A 14,009-nucleotide genomic window follows, 5' to 3' on the forward strand; every position below is an offset into this window, starting at 1 on the left:
CAGGTGGGACGTGAGAGCCACTGGCCTGAAGCTGTTGAGGTCTTTGGGGCGCGGTGTCTTAGGCACAGGTACCAGACAGGAGGTCTTCCAGACCTGTGGTACCACCCTCAGCTTCAGGCTCATGTTGAAGACATGCTCCATAACTCCACACAGTTCATCTGCGCAGGACTTAAGGAGCCTGGGGCTGATGCCATCAGGTCCTGCTGCCTTCCTCACTTTAATCCTCTTCAGCTCACTCCTCACCTGTGCTGCTGTGACAGTCAGTGGTTGGCAGGGGGACCGTGTGCTGGGGGGATGGGTGAGTCCAGGCGAAGTGGGGAGCTGATGGTCCGGGGCAGATAAGCGAAGAGGAACAGATGCAGGGCATTGTCCAGCTGTGGAAGAGGGAGCATGCAGCTGTGCAGGGGGAGGGGCGGGTGACCGATCAAACCTCAAGAAGTGAGCATTTAAATCATTCACCCACTGTAGATCCCCCTCTGTCTGGGCAGGGGGGATTTTGAAGCCCGAGATGGTTTTCAGGCTCCTCCACACTCCCTGAATGTTCTTTTGCTGCAGCTGCTCCTCCATCCTCCTCTTGTAGCCGGCCTCAGCCTGCCTGATCTTCCTCCTCAGCTCCTTCTGCACAGTCCTCAGCTCCTCCTTGTTCCCTGACCTGAAGGCTCTCTTCTTCTCCTTCAGCAGAGCCTTCAGTTCACGGTTAATCCATGGCTTGTTGTTTGGAAAACACTGCACCGTCCGGGAGGGAACAATGTTCTCAAAACAGAAGTTGATGTAGTCCGTGATGCACTCTGTGATGGTGTTGATGTCCTCCCCATGTGGGTCATAAAGCTCAGTCTAGACAGTGGTGCTGAAGCAGTCCCTCAGAGCCTCCTCGCTCTCAGCAGACCACATCCTCACCTCACGGGACACCACAGGCTCCCTGCGCACGATGGGTTCATACACAGGCCTCAGATGTACAAGGTTGTGGTCCGAGCTGCCCAGGGGAGGGAGGGGGGAAGAAGAATAAGCCTCCTTGCTGTTGGCAAAAAACAAGTCCAATGTTCTATTCTCTCTGGTGGGGCAGGTAACATACTGGGTGTATGTTGGTAGAACAGAAGAGGGAGAAGCGTGGTTAAAGTCACCAGAGATGAGGAAGAGAGCCTGTGGGTGCTGTGTTTGCAGCCTACAAGTGCAGGAGAGCAGTGCTTCACAAGCATTTTCAGCATTGGCAGACGGGGCCACATAGACTGCGATCAAAATCACATGTGAGAACTCCCGGGGCAGATAATATGGCCTCATGCCAATAGCCAATAGTTCAATATCCTTGTTACATAGCTGCTCCCTCCCTGTGCAGTGTTCGGGTTTGGACCAGCTCGTGTTCACATACACCGCCAGACCTCCACCTCTTTTCTTCAAGCATTCTCTTGTTCTGTCCGCCCGCAGCAGATGAAAATTGTCCAAACCTACAATAGAGTCTGGCAATAATGTCAATGTAAAATAAATTACTCAAGTTGGAGTCCTAGTATGGGGTCAGAAAACTACTTCAAAAAGTACATATTCTTCAAAAGGTTACTTTTTTAACACTAGTACCTACTACATGGTTTACAATACCAGTACCTACCTAGAGCTATAAAATAAAAAGGAACTGTGTCACAAATTTTGGCCTAGCCCTTCCGGTAACTGGACAATACTTTTTCCTATACATAATCAACACCTAGGCAAGGCAAGGCAAGTTTATTTGTAGAGCACAATTCATACACAATCCAATTCAAAGTGCTTCACACAACAGTAAAAAAAAAGCATTAAAATCACAAAGACATGATAGAAACCACAGAACAGTTTAAGACATAAAAAAGAAGAGTGTAAAGAAAATCCTTTCAGTCACATGCACAGCTAAACAAAACAGTTTTTAGCTTAGACATTGTCAGAGTAGAAGCCTGTCTCACATCTTCAGGAAGACTGTTCCCGATTTTAGCTGCATAAAACTAAAACATGTCCGAGATGTACTTTGATGCTAGGCCATGGAGAGACTTGTACACAAGCAGAGCTGCTTTAAAGTCTATTCTCTGAGCCACAGGGGGGCAGTGCTGTGATGGTACTTCCTGCTTCTCGTCAGGACACGAGCAGCAGCGTTCTGGATGTACTGCAGCTGTTTTACAGCTCTTTGGAGAGGCCAGTGAGCAGGCCGTTACAGTATTCTAATCTACTGGAGACAAACACATGAATAAATCTCTCCAAATCTGGATTAGACACTAAAGACCATTTTCACCTAGAACCATAACATTGATGTCATATTTATGAACTCCATAAAAGACAATTGCTGTGAATAAAAAACAATGGTTTTAATGTTTATTTGTGATGGGATTACCATTTATCTTTCTATTGAGCCATTTTAGTTGCGAGTGTGCAAACTGTCCAGAAATAAAGCAAAAAAATAATTAAACAAAAGAGCAGTGGAAAAAAATGATGAAATGTTATGTCACTTCTGGTAAATACATTTAACTCTCTATAGTGTCAGAATACTTTTGAATGAGTGCTAAGTTTAGTATTCAGCGTCTTTAAATCTCCAGTGGTTCTAACTGAAAATTCTATGTGTGACGATCTTAAGCTCGATAGGCCTGTCTCAAAACTACTACAGTATCTTTTCACCCTTCCTAAAGCATATCTCGAAACATAAGACACATTGAGAACACAAAATAGTTAAATAACAGACACAAAGATAAGGGTAGAGATGCTAACTACAGTCATTCTTGTCATAAACCGCTGCTAAAATTCAATTATCTAAGGATTATTTGGTCTTGATCTTGGACATCACAAACCTTGAAGTTCTCCCAGTTAAAACACAAAGCACATTTCCTGTTGTACCTCCCTCATACTGCACCCACCACCTGCAGAAGGAGAATAAAAGTACAAAGCTGTACATATTTATTCTACTTGATAAGGGCATTAAGATAAAACTGCCTCAGAAATACCAGGCCTTGTATGGATTTCTGTTCAAAGGCATTGCAGTCATTCCTCTGAGGGAGTGTTCAGAACGAAGGGCAACTCCTCGCTGGCCCGTGCGGCTTCTGCTGCTCTCGCTGGAGGATTCTGGGATTGAGTGCTCATAAATAAACTAACCACTAATCACACAGCCACAGTTGTTTTCTGTGTAACTAATCAGAAAGAAGTATTGTTTTCAAACATGTAAACATGGAAATAGCAGAAAGCCAAAAAACAAATGTTTTAATCTATAATTTTTTGGGCCCAATTTTTTTAGTCAAATTTCAAAAAACTATGCTCTTCATTTTTTGATTACAAAAAATAGTATAGACCAGAATATATGTCTGTTTAAACCAAAAGTGTATTTCTAGTGACAACCTATAAATCTATATTAAGGACTATACTATGTCTAAAGATTTACTATGTAATTTATCTGGTTTCCACGGTGCTTCATGGCATGGTAACATCTCCATAACATTTGGAGACATTCAAGTGGCAGATCCTCTACCAGAAAAAATACATAGTGCACCTTTAAGAAAGTATTAAAACTGCATTACAGCGGCAATGCAGTTTATTATTAATTATCATTAAAATGACTCAAACTTCAACCAGGGCTTTTAAAAATATATTATTTCATTCTCATTAAAGCCACCGTTTAACCCTTGAAGTGTACGTTTTTTCCACTGTCTTATATCTTATCTCTTTGCTCTTGGAAACGTGCTCAAAAGACATAAATGAGCAAAATTGCTGAAATGTCTCATATCGCTGCCATAGTTACACTCTAACTGGCTCCTCTGTCAAAGAGGCAATCGTCCTTCTTAAGCTCTCCTTTTGTCCCGTATAGGTGTGTGTGATGGCCCATGTGAAACTGCACAGCCTTCTTCAAACTGTCATGTGCCTGAGCTGGGAGGAGGTCTGCTTTCTCCTGGGGCAGCTGGGCGCCCCCTTGTGGCCAGAAGAGTTGAAGGAAGACACCAATGGAGACTGTGCTGATATTTTCTCTCAGCTGGTGCCTATCGTTCGCACGCTGCTGGACCAACATGCCGACCCGGTTACGATACAGCGGCTGCTCCCAAACCTGCCTGTCACCAACGGAAGCATCACTTTTGCCCAGGATCTCAAGGCCTACTGCCGCACGCTCGAGTGGCAGGGCTTCTTCCAGCAACAGGTTTGGACAATAACTATATAATACCAATAACAGCATTTCTATTTTTGCATTTGGTTAATTAAGGGCAGCAGTAGGGGTGGGTTGATATTAATAAATATCTTGATTTGAGTGTATCCCAATACTGTAATTCAAATGATATTGTATCAATCCAACAGAAATGTGTTAAAACATGTCTTTAAACGGATTAGCTGAGGGTTGATTATCAGACAAATGGGAAATGTATGGAAAATGAATCACAAAAGTGCAGAAATAGCATCTTATTTGAAAGTTTACGAATTCATTTTCATTTTATGCCAGTTATTTTTTTGCATTTTACTATAAATAATATACTTGATTAAAATTGTGCATATCTTCAAAATAACATTCACGATATACAAATTCCAATATATTTCCCTCCTCTGGGCAGCAGTGGCTCTATGGTTAGATCGCTTGTAAGCCTAATGCATTATTTATTATATTTAAATCATCATGCATGTAAATCATATCACTGCAACAATAAAGATTTCCAACGCTACATCATAAAATGTGTATACTTTTGTGCCGTGACATGTTTAACAGTCTATAACAAACAGATCCCCTCCTCTTGAGTCTAAACAACCTTTATCATTGCTCTGTGTGACAGTGCAGGGCAATCAATCAGATTTGTTTAGGCTGATTTTATATACGTGTCTTCAAATACTTTAGCATAACTTCATCTTCGACTATATTTTTAAAACCACACGGCAGGTGATGGTTACGCAGTCACTGAAAGCATGTATATATTTATATTATATTTCAAACACTTGTCTTCAGGCTACATTCTTTACTTTCAGTTTTATGGACTGGAGCAGTGTTAAAAATGTGAACCCTAATCTGGAATCTTGTTTTCTTCTCATTTTCCAGGTGCAGCCGACCAAAGAGCAGTACGAGCTGGACACTTTCGGCCGCTGTCACGACATCATGTCCAACTTCTGGAACTCGTGCTTCGATGACCTCATGAGCACAGCTTTCAGACGGGACAAGGACCGATCGGACAGCAAAGCCAAGTTCCATGTAAAGTTTCTCAAAAATGTTTTTATTTATCTCAAAAGAATTGAACCCTGAACACATAGGCTGGACACAAATAATACATAAAGGTAAAACATGACACAGAGGTTAACTACCGGTAGTAAAGTTAAGGTTAAGGTACATTTTATTGTCCCCGTAGAGAAATTACAGAGGATTCCAAACGACAGGCCAGGGCCCAAATCGGGCTCCAGAAGAAATATTATACATCTTTGAAAATATTTTTTGTTATGTTTCACTATTTCCCTGTGCTTTACAATGAAAATATGCTGTACAATTAATCTGGTAAACGTAAACAGCAAATATGAGCAAAAGGACAATTTACCAAATTACCAATTACCAAATATTTTCTAGGTCTGAAACAAAAATTTTATAATTTAGTGGAATTAAATTTAGTGGAACAAAATTACTTTTAATGACCAGAATGAAGACTAGGACACAGTTCACGGTGTCAAAAATGTTTCTTGGTACTTTAATTGTTTTGTAGCATTATTGTTTATTTATGTGTGTTTTTTTAAATATGTTGTCTACTCTGAGCTGACAATACCTAACCCTGAGTATCACAAAAAGCCATATGAATTACCCAATGTATATTGGCTTAAAGTATTGTCTATTTTGTGAAATCAGGAGGTCATTGTGGATGCTTTTGTGAAGCGAGTAAAGAGCGAGAACGTGCGGTACCACAGCTGTCAGAAGCAGCACTCCACCCAGCAGGGGGTAGTGTGGCAGCACTGGAAATCACTGCGCATACTTTTCACCAGTGAACGAGGAGCCTGGGCGCACAAGTAAATCACAACCACTCACTGCTGTAAACTCCCTACTTACTGCATATTGTGAATTAATGGTTGTGTGTTTGCTTATCTATCTACAGAGTTCAGCCCCCGGTGAAATGGACGCTGTCCAACGCAGAAACATACTCAAAGATGCGACTTAAACTTGTGCCCAATTACAACCATGATGGGCACATCGAGGCCAGTGCGCTCAGAGACAATATGGGTCAGTAAATCTTCTATTCTCTTCATGTGACGAACATTAAAAATATACGTCTAAATGTTGGGTCTGATGCGTTTTAGGAGCTGAAAGCCCTCGTAGCTCTGAACAGCTCCCGTTGGCTGTCGCAAAAGAAGCAAAAGTGAGCGACATGGAGGACGACCAGCTGGGAGACGAGGACCTTATGTTTTTGGATAAGAAGTTCGTATTAAAACCTCAAATATCAAACATAAAAGGTGTATACTTTCCTGTTGCCCGTTTTTATAGAGATAATACTGCATTACCTGGAATGTTCGTCAATATTACTTTGAATGTATCTATGTTGCATTTAATCTTTTACAGCAATTTGTGTTGCTGAAAAGAAAAACACTTTAAAAACAATAGAGGGCTCACCTTTCCACAGATCAGGGGTCTCATTTATGAAGCGTACGTTAAATCCAAAAATATCTACAAAAAGACAGTTTTACATAGAAATGTGCAGTCGGGTGGTGCACAAAGTCTGAACACTGGCTGTGGGGGCTGTCAGAGTGTGTTTGTCTGTGTGTACACTTTTAGTAAGACTTATGCATTTATAAATGAGATTGCTGACCAGTAACTTGGTGCCACCTGCTTGTTTCAATGGAGATAGCTGTGTATAATGCAATACTGTGTGACATTCCTGGCAAAGCAACAACATCTCCATGGTGGCAAGCAGGTGGCAAACCCTCCAGAAAAGTCACATATTGCACCTTTAAAAAATACTTTAAAAACCAAAATGATTAATGGGTCTCAGCGTCCTGTTTTGAGGACTTTTCACCGCTCCAAAGATATGATTTTTTTTGTTTTGAATCGTTTATTGCTGTGGCCCGGTCCTTTTATGTGTGCTGAGTTACACGTATGTTCTCGTTCCTGTAGAGGTGAAGGAGAAGACGAGAGCCAGAAAGAGAAGCTGGTTTTATCTGAGGACTGTGACCTCATCACCATTGTGGATGTGGTCCCGGGTCGTTTGGAGGTCACGACGCAACACATTTATTTCTACGACATCAGCGGTGACAAAGAGGAGACCGAGGAGGGTAGGAACGCGTCTAAAAACGTCTCTCGTATTTCGATTAACGCTCGATCTGGACGCACCGATAAAGAGAGTGTTTTACAGGGATTGGCTTCGATTTCAAGAGATCTCTGACGCATCTCCGAGAAGTTCATCTGAGGCGCTACAACTTGAGAAGATCTGCACTCGAGCTGTTTTTTATTGATCAATCTCATTATTTCATCAACTTCAGAAAAAAGGTAAAGTTAAAAACAAAGTCAGTATTTTATTGATATGGAGAATGCTCTTGACATTATTTTGGATCATCTTTTTCAGGTTCGAAACAAAGTCTACTCGAGGATTTTGGGTTTGAGGCCCCCAAATCTGTTTTATTTTGGCTCCCGCTCACCACAGGAGCTACTTAAAGCATCTGGTCTAACACAGGTAAGTTTTTATGTCATCTATTTTCATTTTTTTCAAACTTTATAATGCATATTTTAATAACCAAATGTGATGTCTACAGAAATGGGTGTGCAGAGAAATCTCCAACTTTGAATATCTGATGCAGTTGAACACCATCGCAGGGCGGACGTACAACGACTTGTCTCAGTATCCCGTTGTATGTATTGTTTTGTCTTCATCCTCACTAACTGCACTCACAACTAACGCACTTTCTTCTTGTCTTTAGTTCCCCTGGGTCCTTTGCGACTACACCTCCCCGGTCCTGGATCTCGACGACCCGTCCGTTTTCAGAGATCTCTCCAAACCCATCGGCGTCGTCAACTCGCGACACGCACAAGATGTTAGAGAGAAGTAAGTGGTGCTCTTCAATGTCTTTGTATCTGACGTTGCACTACGTAAACTGCAAAGCTATAAAGCTAAATGTTCCAGTTGGCAAATTGTATTCATTGTAAGAACTTCACTACATACGACTAACGCTTTATTAAATGTGACAAGCTCCTAAAATACTTTAAAGGGGACATACTGTGCAAAATTAAAACTTTGTGAGCTTTTAACCGACAGTGTTCTCTTATCATTATTGTGCTCAGAGTTGTATGCACGAGTAATTTTGTATTGTCCTGCTTCTGGGGCTTGAGTGCTCAGAAAATATCTGTTTTCACCTTGCACCTTCACCTCCCCTTTACTAACTTGCATTTATTTTAGGAATGTAGACTCAGAGTCATACGCTTCAGTTTCAGGAATATTGTGTAATTTTTCATCAATAAAACCAAGTAAAAATTCACTGCTTTCTTTGGTGAATTACAACTAAGAAAAGGCTGATCATTAATGCATTTTTAAGGAAGTCAATGGTACCATTTCTCTTACTAAGCCGTTTTAGATCCACTTTGCTGTTTACAGTGAACAATAGTATAATAGTTTATTACAAAATACTGGGGGGAAAAGCATTATGTCTCTTTAAATTTAGACTCATGTTTCGATGTATTCTGTCAGATATGAGAGCTTTGAAGACCCCACTGGCTCTGTGGACAAGTTCCACTACGGCACACATTATTCAAACGCTGCTGGAGTCATGCACTACATGATCCGTATGGAGCCCTTCACCACGCTGCACGTCCAGCTGCAGAGCGGCAAGTAAGGCACGCTTATATGGAGTTTAATGCTTGATGTCTTCTCTGCCGTGTGATTAAATATCTGCTTTGTCACACCAGATTTGACTGCGCAGACAGACAGTTTCACTCAGTGGCAGCAGCGTGGCAGACGCGTATGGAGAGTCCAGTGGATGTCAAAGAGCTCATCCCGGAGTTCTTTTACTTCCCAGAATTCCTGCAAAACATGAACGGTTAGAAATCTGATCTTGTAACTTTTTTCACTGAGCTATTTAATTTCTATTACTATTATTAGACAAGGCCATAATTACGGTTTTGTCACAAGATTGTACACTGCTTCTTCTGAGAGTTCAGACTTCAGTGATTGGCTGAATAAATCTGTCACTCACTCGGAGCTTAACAAAGGCTGAAGGAGGAAAAATGAACAGCACATGTCTAGAGCTGCATTAAACCAAAAAGCACTGAATGACAGTGACGGTTTCTTTCCAAATACACAGATTGTCGCAGGGTTAAATCACAATTCATGTTTAGGGAATAAATTGAGTGAATATGTTGCAGGTTTTGATCTGGGAAAGTTGCAGATTTCCCAGGAGCCAGTGAACGACGTACTGCTGCCTCGCTGGGCCTCATCTCGAGAGGACTTCATCAGGAAACACAGACAAGCTTTGGTCAGTGACAGACGGACTGTTTTGACACTGTAGTCCCACTGTTGTTCTCACACTTTATGTATCATCGCAGGAGTCCGAGTATGTGTCCAGTCACCTGCACGAGTGGATCGACCTCATCTTTGGGTACAAGCAGAGAGGAGAAGAGGCAGTGGAGGCACTGAACGTGTTCTATTACTGCACATATGAGGGTAAGGAACCAGTCAAGCACGCCAACTAACTATTATATTAGTAGTCAACTAGTCAAACTATTGTAAATACATTATCAACCAAAGAAAGGTTGAAATATGCTGACTGAAGATTTCTAGATAGAGACTATGTTTCAATAAATTTGAATATTGATGAAAATTAGACATTTTTTATTTTCTTTTGACATTTTGGTTTAATAATGTCACTGTCTGTTTTAGAGTTTGTGTAGTCCAGAGAATGATTACAATTAAAATATGATTATTTTGTTATAGTCGTCTAGTCAAGATTAGTCGATTAATCATTGCAGCCCAAACAATCTAGAGTGATTAAAATTACTTGAATTCTAAATAATAGTTGTTTAGTCTACCTGTAGTTTAGAGTTACTCTTTTCAGTACACTGCTTCTTATTTGACAATGGGGTGGGAAACGTACACTTCACCAACTGCCTAAAATCCAAGTCAGGACTAAACATGGACCGGCCTCCTGCTGGTGCCAGAGTCAGGACTAAACATGGAGCGGCCTCCTGCTGGTGCCAGAGTCAGGACTAAACATGGAGCGGCCTCCTGCTGGTGCCAGAGTCAGGACTAAACATGGACCGGCCTCCTGCTGGTGCCAGAGTCAGGACTAAACATGGAGCGGCCTCCTGCTGGTGCCAGAGTCAGGACTAAACATGGACCGGCCTCCTGCTGGTGCCAGAGTCAGGACTAAACATGGACCGGCCTCCTGCTGGTGCACAGAGTCAGGACTAAACATGGACCGGCTTCCTGCTGGTGCCAGAGTCAGGACTAAACATGGGCCGGCCTCCTGCTGGTGCCAGAGTCAGGACTAAACATGGGCCGGCCTCCTGCTGGTGCCAGAGTCAGAACTAAGCATGGGGAATGTGTGTTTTAGTTTTATGCAGCTAAAATCTGGAACAGTCTTCCTGAAGATGTGAGACAGGCTTCTACTCTGGCAATGTTCAAATCTAAGCTAAAAACAGCTGTGCATATGACTGAAATGATTTTCTTTCTCTCTTAAACTTAAACTGTTTTGTGATTTCTGTCATGTGGTTGTGATTGGTGATTTTAATGCATTTTTCCTGATGTGTGAACCACTTTCAATTGCCTTGTGTACAAATTGTGCTCTACAAATAAACTTGCCTTTTCTTGCGTTAAACTAGTCAAAACAAAATCAGAACTTTAACTTTAGTCATTTATCCACATGTTTGATATTCTTTTTATTTTCAGGTGCAGTGGATTTGGACGCTATCGCCAATGAGACCGAGCGCAAAGCATTAGAGGGAATAATCAGCAACTTTGGACAAACTCCCTGTCAGCTTCTCAAAGTACATTACCCCAAACACTTTATTTTCTTTAATAGTACTTTAAAAACTTGAAATGTTTGTCAACATATTGTGTTTTCAGGAGCCACATCCTCCCCGAATATCCAAAGAGAACGCAGCCCGGCGGCAGGTCCGTCTGGACACTGTGCCTCCAAATATCTTTGAGCAGCTCAATAAACTCAGGCCGTTTGTTGAGGTAACGCAACATATTTACGTCATTACAGTTGATTTATAATGGCCATAATGCTGACTTTTGTTTGTGCTCAGTCTGGACACTTTCATGGAGTAAAAAATAGATAATTGCGATTTTGTTATCGTGAAAAGATTTACGATTTGTGTTTTAATCGACTTAAGATCAAAGTTCACACATAAAAGGTGTCCAGAAGAATAAACAATAAGACTGAAATACGAAATACTACAGGGTTAGTTTTTATGCGGAACAAAGACTGGATATTTTGTTGTTAGTGGCAGAAAATATGCTAGTTTAAAATTTGCAACTGTCATTGTGTTATCATTATTGGGTTGTGATTAGTCCGGCAACTGCAGCAGCCAGATTTACTCGTACTGTCCAGTCCATTCACGTCTTTCATCAAACTGACCTGTGCGTTTTAGGTTGTAAGCGATGGCCACGCCTTGGTCCATGCTGTTGTACCAAAGAATCAAAATCACTCGATCATCCACGGTTCTGACACGCTGGTGAGCACAAAGCAACATACACTTACAGCAAAAACACTTTAAGCGCGTGCATTTTGAAGTAATGGCCGCTGTTGTCTCTAGGTGACTGTGAGCTCCAATGGTTTGATCGGAACGCACAGCTGGCTCCCGTTTGACAAAAACATCGCCAACTACTTTACATTCACCAAGGACCCCACCATCAGTAATCCCAAGTGAGCGATATTCCTCTTTCTATGCCTTTGAATTGTGTGTTGAATATGGAAGAAACAATAATAATGACAACTTCTTTGAGATGACTGGGATTGCAATTATTTAGAACAAAATTTGCACAGGGATCAAACATGCACGAACAAACATAAAATTAAAGAAGGAAGCTAATCATTTTTACACCAACTCTTAGAGTTGGTGTAAAAACAATCTAATCATATTTTTTTTGTTTTTTATCATTGTAATTGTTATCTGGAGTACACAGACTCTAAAATACATGCCAAAATGTTTTATCACAAAGACGGTGGGATTATGTGATCAAAATGGCAAAATAGAATAAACAATTTCAGGTTTTGATCAGTAATACATCTTATTTGTAGATATCAATATATGATACATATGTGCATTCAAAATTATTGTTTGACTAGTCAACTAATTGAAAAAATAATCTTTAATTGCAGCACTAATTAAAATGTATGATCTAATCTAGAATATAAAGTTAGTATTAGTAGGTATTTATCTATATTCATCCTCTCTGTGAATATTTCACATTTGGTTCCTGATCCCGGTTTGGAAACACTAATAAATAATACTACCATGGAAATAGTGTTTAATTTTTAATTGCCCTAATAATCTTGATCCTGCTCTAAACTCACCCAGACAAGATTTTGGGTTAAATTTGGGGTTGTGTTGCACAGACGTTTTTTAAATGGTCTGATGATTATTCCATCTCAGCTCAGACTCACTTCATAGGTCAATAGAAATAAAATGTTAAAAATACTGGTCAAAAGCAAAGCAATAAACAATTAAACAAGATATGTTAAAATATGCACCAATATAAAAGATTTGTATTTAGCAAGAAATTTATATTTATGTGACAATAAAACCCACAACATATATAAGAATAATCCTATAATAATACGAATAACCGCGTGTTCTTCAGGATGCAGCGCTTCGTGTCCAGACCCTTCGCTCCCGGCGTGGACATAAACAAACAGGTGCTGGTGGTGTCGAACGACGGCCGTCTCCTGTTCAGCGGAGGACACTGGGACTGCAGCCTCCGGGTCACGCTGCTCGGGAAGGGCAAGCTGGTGGGACGCATCTGTCGACACATCGGTGAGGGAACTCAAAAGAATGTCTATGGATGCTTGTATCATCAACATGTCGCGGGGGGATCACACAAGCATCGTTTTGGCCTTAGTTGTCATTAGCTCCACGTTGACGCGAGAAATGGAGAGTCATCTGCTTGTCTCCATAGAGATTTGGCATTTAGCTTATTTATCTTGAAAAACTTGCTTTCCTGTTATGGATATGGTTGCGTTTAATGCCTTATTGTCGAATATTTCAGTCAAATCCAAGCAGGTTGTGTCGTTCTGTTTACAGTTATTGATCTTCTTCATTTGTATCTGTGTGTTCGTTCAGATGTGGTCACGTGTCTGGCCCTAGATCTCTGTGGAATCTACCTCATCTCCGGCTCGCGGGACACTTCCTGTATCGTGTGGCAGGTGCAGCAGCAGGTCAGCTCCCCTCAACCATGAGCACAGTGAAACCACCAGCGTTACACACCGTTTCTGTGTCTGACTTTTCACCCAGTTTGTGATCGAGATAAGATATGAGAACGTTTAATCGTCCCACAAATGAAACTAACAATTTAACTAGAATGTTAGAATAAACTTTGGGTAGAGTTAGAAATGCCTCAGTATCAGCCGTGAATAATAATAGATTACTATAGAGTATTTTGAGTGCAATATAAATCTGGGCCATAATCACACCTGTCACAATAATAACAACTGGAAAGAAAAGTTAATACTCCTGTAAAAATATTGACTTGAGTAGTACCCGTTTGTCTAGCTTCATAAATGTACTTAAATGCACATATACAGTAGTTAAAGCCTGGTTCTCTCTTTTACCTCTCAGGGCGGGTTCTCCTCGGGCCTCTCGCCTCGTCCCGTGCAGGTTCTCTGTGGACACGATCAGGAAGTCACCTGCGTCGCCATCAGCACTGAACTCGATATGGCTGTCTCCGGGTCAAAGGTCAGACACAAAAAAAAAGTGTACAAAATTCAAGGGGAAAAACTTGGAAGAAAAGTACAGACATGTTAAGTCTAGTCCGGCTTTTAAGATATGAAATCCAACACTTAACCAAACAAACCTTCTACAAGTCTATGGTATTCTAAGTACTTTGTTATTATTTACTCCATATTCAAGCAGCCCT

The 14,009-nt window shown here is 41.1% G+C and overlaps 1 protein-coding gene across 4 annotated transcripts in view; it reads left to right on the forward strand.

Annotated features, from left to right (window-relative positions):
• Positions 1 to 14,009, forward strand: part of nbeal2 (neurobeachin-like 2) — a 48,189-nt gene that overhangs the window by 29,006 nt on the left and 5,174 nt on the right. For all 4 annotated transcript variants that reach the window (XM_072461451.1, XM_072461453.1, XM_072461454.1 and 1 more), the window contains 21 exons: positions 3,806 to 4,129; positions 5,012 to 5,161; positions 5,801 to 5,958; positions 6,045 to 6,169; positions 6,247 to 6,364; positions 7,058 to 7,215; positions 7,296 to 7,429; positions 7,506 to 7,613; positions 7,693 to 7,788; positions 7,858 to 7,982; positions 8,622 to 8,762; positions 8,840 to 8,970; positions 9,296 to 9,405; positions 9,476 to 9,593; positions 10,818 to 10,915; positions 10,995 to 11,108; positions 11,525 to 11,608; positions 11,690 to 11,799; positions 12,738 to 12,910; positions 13,217 to 13,311; positions 13,712 to 13,828. In XM_072461451.1, the coding sequence (XP_072317552.1) occupies positions 3,806 to 4,129; positions 5,012 to 5,161; positions 5,801 to 5,958; positions 6,045 to 6,169; positions 6,247 to 6,364; positions 7,058 to 7,215; positions 7,296 to 7,429; positions 7,506 to 7,613; positions 7,693 to 7,788; positions 7,858 to 7,982; positions 8,622 to 8,762; positions 8,840 to 8,970; positions 9,296 to 9,405; positions 9,476 to 9,593; positions 10,818 to 10,915; positions 10,995 to 11,108; positions 11,525 to 11,608; positions 11,690 to 11,799; positions 12,738 to 12,910; positions 13,217 to 13,311; positions 13,712 to 13,828 (2,787 nt within the window). The remainder of the gene's footprint in view (positions 1 to 3,805; positions 4,130 to 5,011; positions 5,162 to 5,800; positions 5,959 to 6,044; positions 6,170 to 6,246; positions 6,365 to 7,057; positions 7,216 to 7,295; positions 7,430 to 7,505; positions 7,614 to 7,692; positions 7,789 to 7,857; positions 7,983 to 8,621; positions 8,763 to 8,839; positions 8,971 to 9,295; positions 9,406 to 9,475; positions 9,594 to 10,817; positions 10,916 to 10,994; positions 11,109 to 11,524; positions 11,609 to 11,689; positions 11,800 to 12,737; positions 12,911 to 13,216; positions 13,312 to 13,711; positions 13,829 to 14,009) is intronic.

The sequence above is a fragment of the Eucyclogobius newberryi genome, unplaced genomic scaffold, assembly GCF_026437365.1.
Source record: "Eucyclogobius newberryi isolate DKJ021-1_F unplaced genomic scaffold, fEucNew1.0.hap1 SCAF_3, whole genome shotgun sequence".
NCBI classification, from domain to species: Eukaryota; Metazoa; Chordata; class Actinopteri; order Gobiiformes; family Gobiidae; genus Eucyclogobius; species Eucyclogobius newberryi.